The sequence below is a fragment of the Caretta caretta genome, chromosome 2 (assembly GCF_965140235.1).
Source record: "Caretta caretta isolate rCarCar2 chromosome 2, rCarCar1.hap1, whole genome shotgun sequence".
Lineage (NCBI taxonomy): Eukaryota > Metazoa > Chordata > Testudines > Cheloniidae > Caretta > Caretta caretta.
Genome location: NC_134207.1, coordinates 114,387,622 through 114,410,564, shown reverse-complemented (window position 1 = coordinate 114,410,564; position 22,943 = coordinate 114,387,622). Strand labels below are relative to the sequence as shown.

At 43.3% G+C, this 22,943-nt stretch overlaps 1 protein-coding gene across 15 annotated transcripts in view; it reads left to right on the top strand.

Annotated features, from left to right (window-relative positions):
- The window catches only part of HIVEP1 (HIVEP zinc finger 1), a 184,149-nt gene that overhangs the window by 41,308 nt on the left and 119,898 nt on the right, over window positions 1–22,943 (top strand). For 11 of the 15 annotated variants that reach the window (XM_048839838.2, XM_048839839.2, XM_048839842.2 and 8 more), the window contains one exon: window positions 10,463–10,642. The exons of 2 other annotated variants lie outside the window; for them this stretch is intronic. In XM_048839838.2, the coding sequence (XP_048695795.2) occupies window positions 10,463–10,642 (180 nt within the window). Of the gene's footprint in view, window positions 1–10,462; window positions 10,643–16,191; window positions 16,290–22,943 lie in introns of those variants that run through there. 2 more of the 15 variants (XM_048839848.2, XM_048839846.2) reach the window with 2 other exon arrangements.

Below are 22,943 nucleotides of genomic sequence, written 5' to 3'. Positions count from 1 at the left end.
GGCTCAACGGGTAGTGATCAATGGCTCCATGTCTAGTTGGCAGCCGGTATCAAGTGGAGTGCCCCAGGGGTTGTTCCTGGGGCTGGTTTTGTTCTATATCTTCATCAATGATCTGGAGGATGGTGTGGATTGCACCCTCGGCAAGTTTGCAGATGACACTAAACTGGGAGGAGCGGTAGATAGGTTGGAGGGTAGGGATAGGATACAGAGGGACCTAGACAAATTAGAGGATTGGGCCAAAAGAAATCTGATGAGGTTCAACAAGGAGAAGTGCAGAGTCCTGCACTTAGGACGGAAGAATCCCATGCACTGCCACAGACTAGGGACCGAATGGCTAGGCAGCAGTTCTGCAGAAAGGGACCTAGGGGTTACAGTGGACGAGAAGCTGGATATGGGTCAACAGTGTGCCCTTGTTGCCAAGAAGGCCAATGGCATTTTGGGATGTATAAGTAGGGGCATTGCCAGCAGATTGAGGGACGTGATCATTCCCCTCTATTTGACATTGGTGAGGCATCATCTGGAGTGCTGTGTTCAGTTTTGGGCCCCACAGCACAAGAAGGATGTGGAAAAATTGGAAAATGTCCAGCAGAGGGCAACAAAACTGATTAGGGGACTGGAACACATGACTCATGAGGCGAGACTGAGGGAACTGGAATTGTTTAGTCTGCGGAAGAGAAGAATGAGGGGGGATTTGATAGCTGCTTTCAACTACCTGAAAGGGGGTTCCAAAGAGGATGGATCTAGACTGTTCTCAGTGGTAGCAGATGACCGAACGAGGCCTAATGGTCTCAAGTTGCAGTGGGGAAGGTTTAGGTTAGATATTAGGAAAAACTTTTTCACTAGGAAGATGGTGAAACACTGGAATGCGTCACCTACGGACTCTCCTTCCTTCGAAGTTTTTAAGGTCAGGCTTGCCAAAGCCCTGGCTGGGATGATTTAGTTGGGAATTGGTCCTGCTTTGAGCAGGGGATTGGACTAGATGACCTCCTGAGGTCCCTTCCAACCCTGATAATCTATGATTCTGTGACATAGTGGAGAATCAGGGCCTTAATTTCAGAATACCAGTTTTGCCAATAACAAATGTTCAAAGATCTTGACTCGGTGCCCCCCCCCCCCCCAAAAGGCTTGAAATCAAAAGATTCTTCTTTGAGTAGTATCCTTATGGGTGCGCTCCACTGTAGGTGTGCTTGTGTCCCTGCGCTTCTTATCGGAGCACTTCAGTAGCAGTGTCCATTAGGCCTGCACACCCACTCTCTCTCCTCATGCCTCACTACAAGCCTAGCCAACGTGCGCGAACTAGCCCCCCTCAGTTCCTTCTCAACTGCCCCTGGCTAGAGACAGAACTATTAGCAATCTGTTTCCAACCATTCCCTTCTTTTGCATTTCTATAGTTAGTTAGTCTTCCTGGTCTTAGTTGTTGTTTCTTCTTCTTCTTTTACTTTGTTCCGGAACAAAAAGGCAAACAAACAAGACTTTTATTCCCCCCACCCTCCTTTTCGTCAGGGACCCTTCCCTCAACAGGTATGCCTGGTTCACTGGGCATCAAGAAGTCCTTCTCCTACAAAGAGGCCATCCCTGTAGCAGACAAACTCTCCCGGTGCATATGCTGCCTCAGGGAAGGCCACATTCCATAGAAGTGTGGTCTCTGCCAGCAGCTCAGACCCAGGTCTCGCAAGGATAGGGAGTTGAGACAGAAGATCATCTTCATGGGTCAAAAGGCCCTCCAACTCTCCCTGGACCTGCACTGAGAGTTACCTGGCAGACGTGAGTCTTTCCTACAACCCTCAAAATACTGCAGACCCTTCTCGCAAGTCATCAAAAAAGAGAGGGAAATCCCCAGAGTGAGCCCTGTGTCAGCTGTAAACTATTTCTGGCATGCTTGGTATCATCGGCATTGAGACAATCCCTGCCTGGTACCCATGGCTCATGAAGATCTGGAGTAGCAGGTGCTGTTGATGCACCTAAGGACCCAATGGGCACAGGCACTGAGTCCATGGCACTGAAGGACAAAGACAGGAACCAGCACTCCACTAAGAAGATGCTGCTGAAATGTGCCATACCATCGTGGCACCATCATCAATGCCCCATCCAGCACCAGAGTGGTCGGTGTGGGCAAGATCTCTAACCCGCTCGGTATCAGCACTGGCACCGAGTCGGTCCGTACTGCTGGAATTCCGGCACTCGAGAGACCTCCACATATTCGACGTATTGGAGTCTCCTCTTCTCGGTACCAGGACCTCGGCTGGGAGTTTTCTCCGCTGCCCTGCCATGCACACCCGTTCTCTAATGCGGTCTCGAACGGCAAACCAGAGGAGGCAGTGTCTCATTACTTCTGTCATGCTTCCTATGGTGCCCACTACCAAGAGGGCCCCTCAGGATATCCTCAGATGGCCCACCACCACCACCACCTTGGTATGGCCAACCATGGGCACCACCACCCCAGTGGCCATACTGGGATCCTTGGGCTGCATATTGCCCCCACGCCTCTCGGGCTTTTGGCCTCACCCTTGACCATGGCATTCAGAGCCTTGGAACTGCCAGAAGAGATCGTAGAGGCGCAGGAGGGAAGCATTGAGGAAGAAGCGACTTTGAGGACCATATGTTCCATGAGGCTAGTCTCTTCCTCTGTCGCCTTCTTCAAGAATTTCCCTATCTCAGAAATCGGTAGAGCGGCGACATGGGCGTTCGTCCACACCTTCACAGAACATCATTCGATCACTGGGGACTCCGCCTCTGATCCCATGTATGGCTCCCTCACAATAGTGTCATCTGTTATTGACCCAACTCCGAAGCCCCAGACCTCTGGTAGGGGTACTGCTAGGGAGCCACCTACAGTGGAGCACCCAAAGGGATGTTACTGAAAGAAGTAGTTACTCACCTTGTGCAGTAATGATGGTTCTTCAAGATGTGTGACCCAAGGGTGCTCCACTGTAGTTGTGCTTGTGTCCCTGCGCTGCTGATTGGAGAACTTCAGTAGCCGTGTCCATAAGGCACTGTCTCACCTCGTGCCCTGCCAGCGCTTGCAGGGTAACGCACCCCCCCCCCCCTCAGTTCTTTCTCTACCGCAGAGTCATAGACAAGAAGTCCAAAGTAGAGGGCGGAAGGGTGGGTTGTGGAGCACCCATGGGGGGGAGAGGGGGCAGAGAGGTACATCTCGAAGAACCATCGTGACTGCACAAGGTGAATAACTTTTTTTTTTTTTTTTTTTTTAAATAATGAATTTGGAGTTAGTTATTTGCCTTCTGGTTTTTGAGCCTTTAGGGTTCACTTACTTTGCATTTTTAAAGTTTTCTCTGCAAATGTGAGGGCTAGAAACTCAAAAAAAACCCCACCAAAAAACAAACAAAAAAAAACTCCCTAAAGATGAGATTTTCATTCAGCCTCTTGGTTCTAGCATCTGGGGCTTTAAGAAAAACTCCAAACATTGTGAGACTTGTGATGAAATCATGAGAGTTGGTAACCGTCTTCAACCTAAGTAGCTACGCTCTCATTTTAGTAGGAAAGAACTCATCTTCAAAAACATGTACAGCAGTCATTGGCCAAGGTTTTTAAAAACAGGAGCCCAAAGTGAAGTTTCTAAATTAATATTTAGGCACCTAAATAAATGGCCTGATATTAAAAAGTCCTAAGCACCACTAAGGTCAGTGGGAATTGTTGGGTTCTCAGAATTTCCCCAGATCTGAACTTTAGGTTCTACTTTTGAAAATGTGGGCCATTAGCTTTTTGCAAGTTAGTGAACCCTGTACTTAGACAATGTTTAAGTGAGGTGGTTGTTCTGTGGCACAGGCTGCCACAGTCTGATGAAGCAACTATTGTCAAGCAGCTATCCTTGTGTCAAAATTTAGGTTAAGATTTCATACTGTGCACATTATGTAATATCCTTTTTGTGTGCACATGCATATAATTGTTTTTTTTCCTCTGAATATAGTTGTTAGTTACTGCTCTGGGAGATTTCTGAGAGTGCGTGGTTTTCTGATAAATAGTTTTTGTACAAACCAGGAGGAACTGGCCTCTCCTTTCAAAATGAGTTTAGATGTAGTGCTTAGGTACTTTCCAAATGAGTAAAGCATGACATCTTATGTGGTGAGCCAGTGCAAATCCTGTACCCTGTCAAGTGTGTCTGTTATACAAACAAGGGCTGTAAAATATAAGATTTGGGGTATTTTGAAAAATGAGGATTACTGTAACCGTATATAAATAATGGTATGACCACAGATCAAAGGTTCATTTATTTTTCCTCCTGCTCAGGATTATATGTTTGCAAAGACCAATGTTGTTACAGTGATATGGGCTGACTGAAACAGCGAAAGGATGTAAATTCAGTTAAGGCATACCTAGGCCCTGTCTATGCTACAAAAAAATTGTCATATGCAGTTTTGAAGATCAGTTTCAAAAACCATTGCAGGTAACATAACTACGCAGGTGGATATGGATAGGGCATGACCTTTTGAAAACACACTCAGGATCTGCAAATTTTTGTATTGTAGAAGAGCCTTAGGCAATAATAAGTAAGGCTATGATTTGGTCACAGCAGTCATGGACTCTGTGACTTTACTGGACTGCTGTGACTTGTTGCGCTGCGGGTGATGGAGCTGTGGCTGTGCCCCCCCCACCATGGTGAGGGGCTCAGCCTGTCAGTTCTTCCCTCTCCCCCATGAGACTCCATTCCTCTCCCCTACTTAGCCCTGCCCTGGTTAATTTTAGTAAAGTCACAGATAGGTCATGGGCAATAAACAAAAATTCACACTCTGTGACTTTTACTAAAGATAACCGTGACAAAATCTTAGCATTAATAATTAGTAGACCAATAATATGGTTACAGTGGTGTTCTGTTATGACTACATTCTGTTCCAAAAGAGCCTTAACTCTGAAGACGCTTGCATTTTCTAGACTGCTTATAAAAGCTGTGTATGTACTATGTATGTACCCAAGGTGTGTGTGTATACTGTGGATGAGATCTTTGCCCTCACTCCAGCCACTTTATGCTGGAGAACCCAGTTTTCTCCTCCCCTGCTAAAAGCATCTGAGACTTCCTCTCCCCGGTGTAGGGAAAGGACTGCTCTCGCTTTTCACTGGTTGGTGAAATGAGGGTTTGCCACACAGGGAAATCTGAAGTAGGATTAGCAAAATGAGCTGATGACTGTCTGAGGACTCCCAGCTGTCCTGCATGTAGAAGCATGGGTCACCTCAGTGCTAGTTTCTATTGCCCATTTCTCTGCTCCCCCAAGCACCTTCATACTTCTATCTTCCTTCCAGACCCTCATGCTTGGAACACAATCCTGATTTAGACGATGAAGCCATTACTCTGTCCTCCTTTGCATCTTTGTGCCAGACCCACTTTATTCATAATACCTTTGGGAAAGTGCCAACTGATAATGGCAAGATGGATTGGCCAGTGAGGACTTCTAATAGCGAAATAATTTATTGGACCCTGGTGGACGCATGTTCCTATTCCTGTTTCCATTGCCCTTCCTTCTGTGTACTACTTCAGTGTTACAATCACTTGTTGCATCTTGTCTTTATTAGATTGTGGGATCTCCAGGGACTGTTTCTTAGTCTGTGTTCACTCGGGCTTTGATCCTGATTGGGACTTCTAGGTGTTACCATAATATAGGTAATTAACAGCAATAAAAGATCTGATCCCCCTCTGAGGGAAAGTGTGATTAAAAAAGCCTCTTCTTCCCCATGCTCGGCTTCTTTTCCCCATTAGGAGCAGTAGGAAAGAAGAGATGGCAATTTTTGCTTTGGCTTTCCTCTCCCCTACAGGATCCACACTGCCAGCTCTCCGTTCCTTCCATGGATATTGGGAGAAGAAAGGGAGTCTGCCGTGCCAGCAAAATCTCCTTTTTAATGGAGTTAAAAAGAGAAGTTTAGCCCCATCTGTGGAGGAAGAAAATAGCTCTGTTAGGTTCCTTTCCTCTCTGGCATTCAACTTAAAAGCCCAATTCTAACTCTGAAGCCCCTGCTGACTGACAGTGTCACAGCAGGTGTTACCATTTATGTGTATTATGGTAGCACTTAGAGATCAATTGAGAACAAGGTCTCATTGTTCTAGGCACTGTACAAAGGAACAAAACAATGTCTGTCTCAAAGAGCTTACAATCCAAATAAACAAGACAGACTAAGGGGAAAGTGATGCAACATACATGCAGAGTAAAGATGCTCAGCGAACATCATGTGTAGGGATACAGTTTTGTCACAGAGGTCACGACTCTAACAGACCTCCATGACTTCCGACTCGAACTAGGGCAGTCCGCCCCCCACAGCAGTGGGGCTGGGGCTTCTGTGATTTATTGTTCATTGCCCACGTCCTGCCTGTGAATTTTAATAAAAATTTCGGTGTCAAAGTCTTAGTCATGTGTCATACATTGGTGAATCCATAGGAAAGTCCAAACTAAACAGGACACAGATGTACCAAATTTCTTCCCCCTGCTATGGGCAGACTCCTCCTCCCATCACCTTCCTGTTGATTCTTGTCTTACTCACATGCCTGAGCCCCCAAACTTCTTACCAAATCAAGCAACTTAGTCTGCCCTAACAGGTAGCCAGCTGACAACAGTCAGCTATATGTTGCACTAACTCTGCCTTAGGCTCACGGCTCATGGCCAGATTGTAGCTGGTCCCAACTCCAGGGTCGCAAGGAGTAGGCGTGCTTAACGGATCTCTGTCCCTTACATCTCTAAACAGTGTGGCTGGGGAACATAAGCCCTACTCCTTTCTAGTGCCCCATTGGACTAGCTGCTAGAAAGCATAGGTGCCGACCCTGTGGGTGTTAAAAAATTAGTGGGTGCTTAGCACCCATTGGCACCCAGCTCCCCACCTTCCTCCCAATGCTTCCTGCATGCCACAGTCAGCTGTTCCATGGAGTGCAGGAGGTGCTGGGTGGGAGGGGAGGAGTGGGGATAGGGCATGCTCGGGGGAGGGGGTGGAACTGGGCGGGAAGAGGTGGAGTGCGGGTGGACCGGGGTGGGAATATGTGGGGTGGGGGCAGGGCCTGGGGCGAGGGGGGTTGAGCAACCCCAGGGCTCAGAGGAAGCCTGTGCTTGAAAGGGTTTGGAAGAACAGGGTAACATCACATCATGGGAGACTGGAAAGGATGGCTCACGGAATATGGAAATTGGAGGTGGCATAAGAATGGGGAGATTGAGATGGAGGAATGGATGAAGAAAATTCATCATAGAGAGACTAAGAAACAAGGAAAATATTGCATTGAATTGAAAGAGCAGAAAACTTGAGGAAATTGGCAAATTAAAAAAAAAAAAAAGTGTTTATGAAATCTGATGCCAGGACTTCAGCGAAACATACGTTGGTGTTTGATTTAGATGTTGGGGACATGACCTGGCTGTGGATATAAGATGGGTACAGAAAAACCAATATTCTTGCACATAAAGGGGGAGATAACTTGCTGGTTTATGTGGTTTTTTGGGGTTTTTTTTTACATGATCAATGCTGACATTTGGCACGTTTGCATATGTTTTAATGTTTGTGTCTGGGAAAAACACATTGTCAAGTTACTTTTAAATTCAAATTTTTGTGTGTGTGAATAAAATTTCTTTTGAAATGTCTTAATCTTCTAAACTGCAGGAAATCTCATTATTTAAAAAAAATGTCTAGAGAAAAAGGTGACTAGATCCCCATTTTTATTTGTTTTTCCATCCAGTCTCTGTCTTGATCAAGTCTAAGTGATGATGCTTATAAGCGCCATAAACTGCACACTCTTGCTTACTTTTGTTTGAATGGCCATCGGCCTGCTTGGAGCCATAACGTTCTTTCAGATAAATTACATGTTATGTCCCCATTATCCACTTTGTGCTCTATCCCATCAGCATATGAGGCCAAGATCTGTAATGATGGCCAGTATTGGTGAACTTCTCTTCCTGTTTTGGTGTACTTAAGCCACTCCCTAAGGAAACCCATATTGTTCCCCGGAGAATGTGCAATCACTTGTACTAACATTTAGTCTTTCTACACTATGCTTCACCAAAGTTCTTTGAGTATGGAGACTGAATACTAAAGAACTCTTATGACATTTATGCTATTTAAAACTTGCCACACACGCACAGTAAATGTTTCCTTTAAAAGGGGTGGAGAGGGGGCGGAAATCCCTACTCATTTAAAATAACTTATTTTCCAGATTGGACAAGAAAAAAAAAAAAAAAAAACTGTTGGTCCTCACTGCTGGCTAAATGCCTGTAAAATTTCACCACTATAATTTTTTCCAGTGATTCCAAAGACTATTTGTTCAGCTGGTTTTATTCACAGTAACATTTATTAGGGCTCTTTTATAAAGCTAGGTGGCTAAAATATGTTTTATAATGCTGGGGTGATGTTCAAACAACTTTTCTCATTCATGATGTGACTCTTTTTTTTTGGGTGGGGGAATAAATTGTACTGTGGGTGAACATACCCTGGAGGTATATTATTAGCAACTTTGTACTGTTGAGTCAGTGCAGATTGCTGGAAAATGGATAGAAACAGAGTAATTAGAGAATGCAGCAGGAATTCACCTTCTATTATTTCAGACAGGTTATGGACATTGAGCCCTTTCTAACAGGCCTGATGCTGTTTATGAATGTTTTGTGCTATTTTCAGAGATACACAGAGCTATTCGTGTTAGAGATGACAAGAGGAAAGACTCCCTTTGGTTGGTCCCCTGCCAGAGTTGACAAGCTATTGTGCGAAAAGGTGTAGGTGACAACTTGCTTACTCCTCAGTTGACTGCTGCCATGGAGATGGGCAAAGTATATTTCCTGTAAGCCAGAGCATTAATCAAATACGTAGTTTATTAGTTTGCAGAGTTTGAATCAGCTTCTAGGTGATAGGCCAAAGACTATGGAGAAACAGATCAGACTCTTTGGGCTTTTTTCTCCTTTGGTGTTCTACTCTGAAAATCCTTGTCTCAAACTCAAAATAGAAATGTTTTTAAATTAACATTTTTTCCACTTACGTCACTTAGGATTTTTTTGTTTGTTAATTTTTCTAGAAATAGAGACAATTGCATTGACAGCATGGTTCCCAGCTCTTATGTGCTAGGAGGTGCTTATCATAAACACATGTACTGTTCTGAGCATCTGGGCAGATATTATCCTTCCCTGTGAAGGAAGGAGCAGTGTTAGAGTTTACTAGATGCTTTGTCTCCAAAGAGCTGCACAATGTTGAATGCATTATTTGCTGTTAATGTATTGTTTGAGTGTTAAAGTTAATAATGGCATTGTTTTCAGAAGTGCTGAGTACCTACAGTTTCTGTGTTTTATTTATTTCCATTTAAATAATTTAAAAAAAAATGCCTGTACAATAGTCTAGGTGCCCTAACACATAATTAATACTACCTCAAAACCACAGCATTAAAATAATTATTCAAGAAGGAACTCTGCTAGTCTGCCACTTACAGTAAAAGCACCTTTCCACCCTTTTGTCATCCTGGGAATCATATCCTCAGCCTTCTCCAAAAACCCTTTTGAACAGATTTTTTTAAATGTTTTTTTACACAGTAAGCCTGTTTGTAGGATCAGACTTTTAAAAGATGCTATTCTTTTTATACTGTTATGACTATTTTATATGTATTGTGTTAAAAACCAGGGGGGAAAATTGACTTTACTTGTTTATCAGATTGTACAGCTAACCTGAATTTGTCAGTATTACTTACATTATAAGGGAGCAACATTTTGATGCATTTTGGTTGAGTATCAGAAGGGTCTTTGTCCCTGGTTACTTAATTGTTCAAGTCAATAGTAAATTCTCTAGGCATAAATATTGGAGTTTGTTCTCCTATACAGCAAAGTGAGGATCATTTGTACAGAAATGGATAAGTATGAAATTGTTTTTTCCATGTATATTTTAAGTTAAAACATTGACATAACTGTCAAGCTAATGCATCCATTACACTAATGTGACTTAATATCATTTTGTAAGGCATTTCTGTGACATGAGCATTTCTAAGACTTTTTATTGCAATTACGGAAACCAGTTTTTTTCATGAAGTAACCGTAAGTTGCATACCAAACACTTTTTTACTTTGTCTTGTAGAACCTCTGCAGAATATATTGTAGGGTAGCCTAGACAGAGACAGGGTATCCACCTCAAGGATATCCTTGTTGAGTCATACAACTGATCATTCTTACCTTAATGTGTATAACATTTGAAGTATGTCATAGGGCAGTCCCACTTGGAGTGCCCACTTGCAGCAGGCCACAGCAGGACAAGTGTGCCGCCTAATTTCCCCTCTCAGGTAACTCAATAACTCCATGCAAGGCTTATCTTCTAGTCCATCAACATGGTTTGTTACGAAAACATAGTTCAAAACGGTCCATAATAAAGGCCTCACAGATGTAGTCTGTTTCTCACCCTAGTGTAAGCAGTCATCAGTACTCAAGTTATCTCATCTCTTGATGCCCCATGTGTCACAAACTGTCACCGTAAACCATGCCTAGACTCTCTCAGTGCTCTCATGTGCTTATACCAGGACAGCCATCCCAGCCCTTCCAACTGGAGTGCAACCCCAGTCTTCCCAGCAGGAACCCCAGTCTTCCCAGCAGGAACCTTCTCGGCTGCGAAGCATCCTGCCAGGAGAGTATCCTTCACTCCCCCAGCCCTCTTAAGGATTCCTCTGGGTCTGGCTCTCTCACCCTGGAGATGTCAGCAGGTAAGACCCTCTGCTGCTCCCCTGTCTTCAGGCTTTTGGCTCTTGGATGTGGTTCTCTTGCTTAGAACCAGCAGGCAGCTCCCACTGCTGCTCCTCTTGCCCTCACTCTTCTCCATCCCTCTGGCCTTGGCTTTCTGGCTTGGGGACACCAACTAGCATTTCCCTCTTGTTGATCTTTTGCCCTCAGACTTCTCCCAAGAACCATTTTCTGCTTTCTTCTGGGACTCCTCCAATCCCCCTGGTCTCTGGCACCTCTCACCTGCCCTTCCTGATTGAACCAGTCTTCTCTGATTCACTGGGCCCTTGATAGCCCCCTGTCTGCTGCCCTGCATTTTAATTGGCCAAACGGGAACACCTGTCCAGGCACCAGTGAGCTGGACCTACTTTGTTTACCATGGCCAGCCGCTGTGTGACAATGCGCTTTAAATGCTCTTTGGAATTTGATATTTTTTAGAAAATGTGAGATTTTTAACCTAAACTTGGCATTTTGTAAAAATGCTAATTTTTCTCTAAGATGCGTAATAGGTTTGAGGAAGAGATTACATTTCTTCCCAAGACAGAGCTAGCAGATGGTGATAAGCAAGCAGACGAGGTTCTGAAATAGTCACCACCTGGGAATTTTAGTCATCTTCATTCTGGAAGGTACAAGCCAGTGTAAGCCTCCTTCCTCTTAAAGATGTTCTACTTTTACTGATATTTTGCTTTAGTGGGTTGACTGCATCTCAAAAAAGAAAATAGTGTTTGCTGTTCCTGTTGCTATCTTCTCTATCTCTGCAACAGATGTTGAAAGCATGTTTCTTCTTCATTAGGTCTTTTAATAAAGCTATCTTGAATTTACATATGGTTTAAATTTGCTGGGGCACTCTGTTTAAATATAGGTTTCAGAGAAGCAGCCGTGTTAGTCTGTATTCGCAAAAAGAAAAGGAGTACTTGTTGCATCCGATGAAGTGAGCTGTAGCTCACGAAAGCTTATGCTCAAATAAATTGGTTAGTCTCTAAGGTGCCACAAGTCCTCCTGTTCTGTTTAAATATGATTCAAACATAGCTTTTGTTAAATCTGGTTACAGCATAGTTTAAAGGGACAAAACCATGTTAGGACTTTTTTTTTTTTCTCAACCATGTATTAAAAACAGTTGCAAAACTACTTCAGTCCATCCACAATAGCTCTTTAAACTGTGTTAGAATCTGGTTTAGTGTGAACTCTATTTTAAACACAGGTATTTAAGCATAAATACTTAGAGGACCTTGATATAGTGCCTTTCATCTTAAGTATCTTAAATTGTATTTCATCTCCTCTGTTCCCCTCCCACAGTTGAACTGCATTTACCTCTGCGGTGGAGTAAGGCAGCTGGTAACTACCCAGAGCTACACTGTACAACAGCTTAGAGCAGAAAATGAAGTAAATCCTATCCAAATGAAGCTGCAAGAGGAGTTTGGAATTTAGCCAAGAAGCTGGAGTCAGCTGTCTTTGACATAGCTGGCCCTGAGTAGATCCTAGATGGGGTGGCTGGCGTGGCCCTGAAAAAAGGCATTATTGCTTCTGAAATCTCAGAGGATGTTCGGGGATAAACATCTTGTCTTCCCAAGAGAGTTCTGATATGTGGCTCTACTCCATTATTCCTACGGCTGTTTATGTATTGAAGGCCAATGGGAGCATTAGCGAGACTATTCAGGCTGAAGCATGATCAGCAGGTGGATGACAAGTATGTCTTGTTTTCTTCAGCTCTAAATGGCATGGTGTGTTAGCTTTCCTGGGATCTTGATGATCCTCTGAAAGTTTTATAGCTGATTCAGAACACAGCTACCTACCTGGAACACCAGTTCTCCGGAAACTTCATAGGCTTCCTGTCTGCTTACAAATTCAATTCAAGGTGTTGACTTTGTCCTGTGAAAAACTTTGGGTCCCGGTTGTCTGAGGGAGTCCTGGTCTTACTGTGTACCACCTCAGTAGTTGAGATTAAGAGAGGTGTTGAGTTAAATTGAATGATAAATACAAAACACATGAGGGCTAGAAGAAGCAGATAAAACATATCAACAAATGGGCAAGGGTGCTCATTTATTTGTATTTAGCCCTTCCTCATCCTTGTTGAAAAAAACCTTTGCCTGTTCATTTGTTGTAACCTCGGAAATCCACACTTTGAGTGAAGAATAATAGCATCCTGTATCCCCTCTATATCCCCTAATGCCAGCCTCCTTCATGTTCTCCCCTCTCCTTTCTGCCCATTGTCTGGGCTTAGTGATGATGAACACAGTCCATTGCGAGGAAAAAAGTTCTGCTGACATCACCTCACATCTTGCCACAGAGTTCTCTGCTGGGGTGGTGTTAGCAGAGCACCCCAGAATACTGAGTCTTGAAGTTAATGTCCAGTAGAGATGAATGGGACATTTCATTCACCCCCCCCCGCCCACCTTACACCCTGCCTTTAGAGCTGTTGTTTCTGGCTGTGCAGACTCAGGCAGACACCTCTCAATTGAAAGAAACTTATTTTTATTTTACATAAAAACTGAGGCGCTGATATAATCTCATGATTTGGGGGGGTCTGGAGCTGTTTCTTTCTGGTTCTCGGTGCAAGGATGATGCAGAGGGGCTGACGTGTCTGATCTGCCCCCTACTCTGCTTTATTGCTCCTGCTATTAGCTAGGGGCTTATTAGAATTCATCCCTGCAAGGAGGAAGTTCCTGGAGTACCTTCTCCCTGTGGTGGGTGGTGAAGGTACCTGCAACTGTTCCCTGGTTGTGGTTCCCCTAACTCTTTCCATGGAAAGAGGTCAGCTCCCCACCTCTTGGATTTTCTTTCCCATTTGGGGAACCAAACGTGCAAAGTCAGAGCTCTTATGACCAGTGCAACCGTTGTGTCCCTTGGGGCTGGTAGTCTGTCTCCACTTCCTCCCTCAGGAATCTTTCTGAGGGTAAGATCACTGAGCAACCACATTGTCCAGCACCAAAGCACCCTAAAGAAGTAACTGAGAGGCCACTATTTCCTGGAGGTTCCATTGTCCATTTAGAAGAGGATGTCTCTGAATCAGGGCAGAAGGAGGAGGAATAGATCACTAGATGACTTCTTGGTCAATTCTTTGTTTCTTCCTCTTTATAATTTCCATGAGATGATGATGCATTAAGTTCAGGTCTTGGTTGTGTGAGTTGCAGCAGGCTAGGAAAAGGCATCCAAACTCTTTGACATCTCGGGGGCAAAACATAAGAGTGTTTGTTTGTCTATTAATGAAAGGTTGACCAAGAAGAGCTTGGAGCACAACCAGGTTTTAGTGTCATCTTCTACCAGGATACTTAACTGTGTCAAGTCCTGCAGTAGGAGACTTGCTTTCCCCCCCATGCCTCCTATTCCAGGAACTTTGGTCTTAGCTGCCTCAGAACAACATAATAAAAGGAACAGAAAAATTAAATAAAAGCATCCCACTTCTAAAGCATCCATTGTAGTGTTCAACCAAAACTCTGATTGGCATACAAAAAAAGAGTTAATCTTGACAAAGGTGGTTTTCCTCGCTCTTTTTATTTGTAGGAAGAGAGAAGAAACATCTTAACATACTTTAACAGATTGCTGATTGGGAATAATATCCCTACATGATATCAAGGGAAAGGATCTTTGGAACAGCCAAAATTGTGGGTGGCTTCTCTGTTTAAAAAAGCCTCTTTCTGAGGGTGGAAGAGCCTTCTAATCTTAAGAACACAAACCACTGTGAGCTCCAAGGAACACTCATCCACTGTGGAAGAGAAACTGAAATACCAGACTGTTTGGTTATTTATATTGTGCCCATAATCATAATGTCATGGTGCTGAACTTTAAGGCCTAAATGCTACTGATCCGTAGTGGTCTTTAAAGTTCATAGCTTGTTATATCAGTGCTTGGTGTCATCTTTACCTATGTGTCAGAAAGTGGATGTGTGGTTGCTTTGTGTGTTTAGTTTTTGTTTTTGGGTAGTTGTCATTTATGCTATAAAGGGAGTCCTGTGACATTAGAGGTAATGGTGACCTTACTTTATCTGGCAAACACCTACAATCTATGTTAGCCGAAATATATTCGTAGACTAGAATATTGTAGAGCTTTATGTCAAAAAGGAACTAGTGGATGTACCATATGACCTGCTATATGTAACCCTGTCTTGGCTCATGAACAAGATGTTGGGGGGAATTCCAGACATTTCTAGAGTGTTAGAGCTCTCCTATTTTCATGTGCTAACTTTTTTTCCCCGCATAAAAGAGGCTCTTTCATGGGGACACATTGCAGTCTATAGTCTGTTGGCCTAAAAATATAAAGGAAAATAAATGTTTTTTTAAGGAAAAAGCTTGTAAGTCTAAAATGACACTTCATTTTCTATAGTCTGTTTGGGTTCTGGTAGTTTAATTTGAAATAAGAATTATGTGATATGAAATAAAATAAAATGATATATTGTTTTGTTGCTTCATAGCACATATGGAAAAATCAGGCCAGTATATCTGTGCTATAAGGCTCTGATAAAGAAGAGCATACCTATTTAGAGCAGCACTTAGTACATATTTACATCCTTCAAGGGAATTTAAGAATAAGATTAAACTTAAGCACATGTTTAAGTGCTGCCCTGAATAGGGATGGATTTAAGCACATACTTCAGTACTTTCCTGAATGGGGGCTTAAGAAGTTTGACTGCTATTTATATATGTTTAATAGTCCTTTGTGATAACTTCTTATAAGTCTTTTTGTCTTGTTTTGTTGAAAGGTACCAGGTTTAAAGATTTTTTTTTTCCTACATATTTTTAGCTTGCTTTCTATGGACTTGATGCTGCAATCTGATCAGCACAGGCTGACCTTCAGTGGTTCTCCATATGGGCTCTGGGGTCCACCTTCTTGGGTTACATTTCAGTGCCAATGTCCATATCTTGTTTTCATCTTTAATATTTGCCTTTTGAGGGTCTAATTTATCATTTTATTAGGTTCAGAAAGTTAAAGTCAATTCAGATGCAGCAATGACTTACTGGGAAAAAAATGTAAATATCCTGGTAAATTGCTTTGGTATTAAAAACAAAGTTTTTTCACAGTTTAGATTATACATTTGTGGGTTAAATTTTAACATTCAGAAGGTGATTGGTGGCAGTATCCTAAAGTAATCAGTATCCACAATCCTAAAGTAAACATTGTAAAATTCTTTTGTCTACAAGAATATCTCTGTGCAAGGATAAAGAATATTCTGCTGAAGTACTTGTTACATGAAAATATAGGGGGGAAATCTGTCATTGAAAACATTGGTGTATTATCCGTATGTACTTGGGTTGCAGCTCTAATTTCCAAGTCTGCTTTAAGCTGTTTCTCATCCAGCAAAAGGTGACTTGAGATATTTGAATTGTAAGGGAAAAGAAATATAGACGACTATTTCTTTAAGGCAGAAACTAAATGGGGAGGGGAGAGAGTGATGTTTTGTCTGCTGACATTTGTGGCCTTTTGGCCGTGTTTCATACTCTTTTTTCGCTTGCGTAAGAGGTAGACTGTCTTTACTGTAGCTACTGTTGCCATGGAGAGATAGCGGGGGAGGATTCCTAGGATCCCATAGCCTGTGAGAGATTGTTTTAGAATTGCACTCTGAATGTAATGTGATGTGGCAGGGTAATTCAGGTGTGCTGTGGCACAGATAAAGGGGGATGACCTGTCATCTGTCTGGTAACGTGACTATTAAAATACTTCTTATAGGCATAATATTAAAATAAAAATAAAGTGGTGCTTGTGAATTAGCTTTGAGAGTAAAGAGGATTATGTTTATTTGCATGTTGGCTGTGTTTTTAAGATGTGACAGCACCTTCTACAAGGTTGGTTTACACTATTTGGCAGGCTTTAATGAAAAGGGAATTTATACATATTTATACATGGTGATAACATCTGCTAAGGGTCTGGCTGTCATGTAGCAGAATTGTATTTGTTTTAACTTTAATCTGCAGATTTGATTGTTAATTTCCTTTATTTTCTTATTTAATCATACAGCAAAAGCTGTGTTATGGTGCTGACAAATATATATCCTAAAAATGTTATGCTGTAGGATAACATGTAACCGGCAATAAATTTGTAACTGACTGATGTTAGCAAACATTAGCTCAGTGCTACAGGCAAATTATCTAGCAGTCTAGGCGAAAAAACAAGTCATTGATGGATATTTTAACGTGAGTGGAAGGAATGACGGGAGGCAGGTATATATGTCTGCTTAGGTAAGTTTTCTTTTAGTTATTTTTAATAATTGATGTTTTACCCCAATACTCACTGGGCATCAGAGTGAGAGAGACTGTTATTAATCTGGTCTTTTAAAGCTTTTGAGTATTTGTATTTCCCTGCTTTTAATTCCTAGAAACAGGTGATCATTTATTGATTACTGTCATTGTAGTCTCTTCCTTTGCTGCTGCCAGGAAAAATCATCACTGTGGGCAGAAACTTCATAGATAATAGGACTTGATTTTAACTTTGAAAAAGGTGATTTACTGTCTAGAAGTAGGTGGGAGAAATACTTCATTCTGAAAATATTTTCTTTGGGAATATACTTCAAAGAGAAAGAGAGGGCCCTAACCAGGTTACTAATATTTTGCAACTTATTTTTCTGGTAATATGATGTTCAGAGAAAAATCTAAGTAAATGTAACATACTTAAGTTGTTTTTGCAAAAGCTAGGTGAGAAATGGGTTAGAATGTAAGGGAGTATATTACTGGGAAATGAGCTTGCATTACACCCACAGAGCATTTACTGTACATTAGTTATAACCCTGTTGTTTTTGTTGTCTGAAGTTAATTGAGTAATTTCTTCCATGACAGAAACTGCAGGCTAAGCATATTTAGTTTGAGAGGCAGTCTCTTGAATCTAGGCAGCTTTTTCTCTTATAATAGCGAACTCTTATGAGTCACATTTTATACACCATGGGTATGAATTCTTGAAATATACCAGTGGGGGTTAATTCACTGTTATATAAACAGCCAATAACAGCATTTCATTATATTAGAATTGCTCTAAAATTGTTATTAGTTGCCAGGCTGTTGCTTGCAAAAAAAAAAAAAAAATTGTGGTACACACGAATAAAGGAATTCTGCCTTTGTAAAACTTGTAGAGTGAAGAAGAGAAAAGTAGACTAATGGAATGTCAAAATATATAAATGTCTTTTGTATAAATAGGGAAAGCCTGACTTTTTAAAAGTGACATGGGTTTTAACATTCTGTTTTAAGGTCAAGGTAAAATCTTTATTTCCAAGTTCCATTGAGACAACCTACCACAGCATTTTTTGTGCAAGCTGGATATTTATTATATGAAAACATCTGAAAAAGCATTTTTTGCTTTAATTATTATTTTCTCGTTTCTGCTTTTTGTGTGTGTCTATTTTCTAAAGATGTTAGAGGCTAGAGTATGCTGCATTTGAAAAATGGTGTAAAATAGCTTCACCAAAATATAAGTAAATGAGCAGCACAGTGGAACATCAGATTTATTGCCGTAGTGTTATGCAATAGTTCATCTGGGGAGTGCGGTAAAGAGATGAGAAACCGTTTTTTGATAATGATTGAATGCCATGGTACAGTAATGGAGTTAATTTATAGACAACTATAATAGTAACTGAAAGTACGCTGAATTTTAATAGTTCTGTTTTAAAAGCTTGCTAGAGCGTCTGATTAGATTAGATAGGCTGTTGGAATGTTTGTTTGGTATGCCAGGCATGCTGGTTTTTAAAGATTATTTCTGAACTAGCATTTTCTTCATATGATTTTATCTTATGTGAAGATAAGAGACCATGTTTATTGAAGGAATTTAATGCCATTTAGACATTATGATGTTGCTTGCTCATGTTCCTTCCTGGTTGAATACAGATTAATTTACTGCTTGTGGTGCAGTGCCATACAAAACACCATAATGCTTTTTATTATTTTTTGTACGTGGGTTTTCCTATGCCTATGTGCGCGTGTGTGATTTTTTGGTGAAAATAGGCAACTGCCTTTTAGCAGGTGGGAATATTTTACATGTTGATACTTTTTATATTCGTCTTGTTGACTGTGTTTTTAAGAGGCAGTGTTATTCAGCAACCGTAACATTTGTTTATTTAAAGACGTATCCATGCATACCAATAACCCCATTTTTTTTTTAGTTGAAAGCCTTCTTTTTGTTAAATGTTTCAGCCTGAGACTTGATAAGTTAATGGCAGTTACCTTGGCGAAGTATAAAACAAATGAAGATGGATGATCCTTGACTTCAAAGTTATTTTTGGCTGTACTGGGCATATGCAGCTGAAAGTGGAGAATTAATTGCTGTTCTTTTGGCAGCAAGCATTGACTGTGTAGGATTTCAGTAAATACTTCCTCTGTAAAGGAAGTGACACATGTCCCATCTTCTGATTTGATTCTGAAGTCTTTAGCTCATTGGATTTGCATGTTTCTGATCAATATAATGTGATGTGATTATGCAGCTGGTCAGATGAAGGAAGTTAGGAGACTAAGGGGCTTAGCCAGTTAGGTTTGCCAGTGGAGTAAGGCAGGAAGGTGGGGTTGTTTTTTGTTTTTGTTTTCCCCCTTGACTTGCAGATATAAAGAAGAACCTCGCAAGGGGCAGGGGCGGCAGGTTTGTATAATTTTTGGTGGTGCCCAGAACGGGTCCGGGTCCAAGTCCTGTCCTCTTCCCCCCCACCTGCCTTGTAAACTGATATATATATATTTTAAATAAGGTAAAAATGGACTGGAAACAGTAAGCGTTTAACAGTTTTCCTATACTGCACAATGTGGGGGATGAGGGCTCTGGCTGTGGATGCGGGCTCTGGGGTGCGGCGAGGCAGGGATGAGGAGTTTGGGGTTCAGGCAGGCTGCCCCGGGGCTGGGGCCAGAGAGGAGGATTCCACAGTCCCCCCCCAGCCCTCTTTTTTTTCCCTCCTTTCCCCACCGGGCAGCACACTCACCCGGCACCATCACTGCACGTGCTCCTCTGGGCTGGGCCCCTCTCAGGTCCAGGAAGCCCCCTCGCCTCCCCTGTGGTGGGTGGGTGCCATCACATGTGGCCTCCTCCCTTGCTGCAGCCTGCTGCCCCTCACTGTAGCCTCACGGGGGATGGGGCCGCCCTTTGCCCAGCGTGGGGCAGGAGTGGTGGCTGCGGGGAGCTGGGGGGGGTGAGGGGGAGATCACATGGTCGAATGCTAACCCAAGCCCCAGCAGCTGCTCAGGTGAGGTCCAGACTCCGTCTCCCAGAAGCCCCCTCGGCATCACCTCCAGGTGGGTGCCAGTGGAGGGGTGGGCTGCCGATCATGTATGCACTTCCTTCCTCTGCAGGTGCAGCAGCCGCCTCAGTCTGCCACCAGTGCTGATCTCGTGTTGTAGGCAGCAGTGGCCGCCAGCGGCCGTGAGGGAGCGCAGCGTGGAGTGGCAGGGTAGCTGCCTGCTTGAAGCAGGGATGCTCGGGCCTGGCGGTGGCTGGGGCACGCTCTGGGGGAGGCACGTGGGGGTGGCAGGCAGGGCTGGGAGAGAGACCTGGCTCCAAAAATTTGGTGGAGCTGGGCCCTTGGGCTCTTAATATTCCTGGAGCCCGGGCACCAGGGGGCATATAACTCGCTGCTCCTGGCAACAGGAAGAAAACGGCATGTCACCAACAGCACTGCTAGTTCTTCCACTGCCTACACATATGGAGGTGCTGGCCAGACAGGTATCCTGGCTCTGGAGGCTTCTACTCAGATCCTGGTCTTGACTTGCTGGGGATGTGGCCTGCAGGTGCTTGCCAAAGAAAGCCAGGCAAGCAGAGCCACCCAGTGTGAGAGGAGTCTTGGTGAAGTCCCTCAAGAAGTAGGTGAAGGAGAGTGGCTTATCTGCATAGCATTCAGTAGCATGAGGACTTCATCAATAGGATGCACATAGACAGCTAGGATGGAGGATGCCAGCTGACTAGAAAATACTAACGCAGCACCAGGGGAGGAAGGAAAACCAGCTGTTCTACGGTGAGGAGACAGGCTGCTTGCCACCTCCTTTGATAGGGCACCATGTTTCATCCTCCACCCAGGATCCCTATCCATTACAGCCAAGAACTTATATGCTGTACAGCCTCCACGGCTGAGAGTCTCCCAGCCACCACCCCCATGAGGAGGAGACATAGCATACTGGCGGTCGGGGACTTCCTTCTGAGTGGGATGGAGGCATGCATCTGCTGACCTGACCTGACCTAGTGTCCCAGGAGGTGTGCTGCCTGACTGGAGCCCACACCAAAGATATCACAGGTTTCCGAGGCTCATCCATCCGTCTGACCACTACCCATGCACATGGGTTCTAAGATATTGCCAGGTGTGGCCCTGAGCAGAGCAGCAGTGATTACAGGACCTTGGCAGTGAGAGTGAAGGAGTTGGGGGCACGGGTTATATTCTCGTCCATCCTGCCCTTTGAGGGTAAAGGGCCAGGCAGGCGCTCACACATCCTGCAGATGAATGCTTGGCTACACAGATGGTGTTGACGGAAAGGCTTGGTTTCGGCTTCATTGACATGGGTTGCTGTTCTAGAAACGAGGACTGCTGGGAAGAGATGAGGTCTACCTGACCAAGAAGCGGAAAAGCATCTTTGTGCACTGACTCGCCAACCTTGTGAGGAAGGCTTTAAACTAGGTTCAAAGGGGGCAGGTGACAAAAGCCCACAGGTAAACATAAAAAACGATGACCTTAGCAGGGGGTTAGATGATGGGGAGGAAATGGAAAATTACAATAGAGTCATAGGATCAACAAGAGGGAAAATAGTGGAGGAATCTCTTCCACATCTTAGATGTCTATACATAACTGCAAGGAGTGTGGCAAATAAACAGGAAGAATTAGAAGTATTATTATATAAGCTAAATTATGGCTTAATTGGCATCTCTGTATAAATCTCATGACTGGAATATTGGTATGGAGGACAGGCAAGGGGGGAAAAGGGAGGATGTGTTGCATTATACATCAAGAATATATACATGTGTTCTGAGGCCTAGAATGAGGTGAGAGGCATACCAGAGACTTTCAACTGGGTAGAGATAAAAGAGGAAAAAAATAGAGGTGATGTTATCGTAAGGGTCTACTATAGATCAGGCTGAGGATGTGTATAAGGAATTTCTAGAACAAGTAACAGAGGTATCCAAAACACAAGACCTTGTAGTAATGGGAGCTTTTAACTACCCAGACATGTGTTGGAAAAGTAATATACTAAAAAACAGTATCCAACAAGTTCTTGGAATGTATTGGGAACAACACATTTCAGAAAGTGGAGGAAGGTCTACGTGACTGGGGACTCCTTACTGAGAAGAATAGACAGGCCTATAACCAGAGCTGATCCAGAGAACAGAAGGGTGTGCTGTCTACCGGGTGCTAAGATATGGGATGTGGACCTGAGGTTGAAGAGGATCCTAAAGGGAACAGGAAAGAATCCACTGATCGTCCTTCATGTGGGAACAAATTATACCGATAGATTCTCGCTGGAACGTATGAAGGGAGACTGTGCCAGACTGGGGAAGACTCTTAAGGAAATGGAGGCTCAGGTGCTCTTCAGTGGGATTCTGCCTCTTCCTAGAGAAGAGTAACAAAGGTGTGACAAGATTATGATGCTCAATAGATGGCTCAGGCAGTGGTGCTATAAAGAGGGCTTTGGGATGTATGGCCACTGGGAGGCATTCATGGACAGAGGACTTCTCTTGGGATGGACTCCATCTGAGTAGGGAGGGAAATAGACTTCTAGGATGGAGGCTTGCACAACTGATTAAGAGAGCTTTAAACTAGGAATTTGGGGGAGATGGTTGGGAGATGTCCAGGTAATCTCCACGCCAGATTTTAACATTGGGAGGGAAGAAAATGAAGTAAGAAAGGATACAGCTGTGGGTAGGAGAATGGACATGAGGAGGAAGGGCAGTGTGGATACCAGTCTAATAGGTGATACTGGCGGTAGAATGTCTGTGCCTAATCGGGTGAAGAAGTGAGTGAGGCCAAACAGCAAAAATTAAGATGTTTGTATCCCAGTGTGAGGAGCCTAGGTAACAAAATGGAGGAACTAGAGCTGCTGGTGCAGGAAGTGAAACCAGATATTATAGGGATAACAGAAACATGGTGGAATAGTAGTCACGACTGGAGTACAGGTATTGAAGGGTATGTGCTGTTTAGGAAAGACAGAAATAAAGGTAAAGGTGGTGGAGTAGCATTGTATATCGATGATGAGGTAGACTGTAAAGAAATAAGCGATGCAATGGATAAGACAGTCAGTCTGTCTGGGCAAAAATCACATTGGGGAGGAAAGCTACTAGAGCCTCCCCTGTGATAGTGCTTGGGGTGTGCTATAGGCCACCGGGATCCGATTTGGATATGGGTAGAGACCT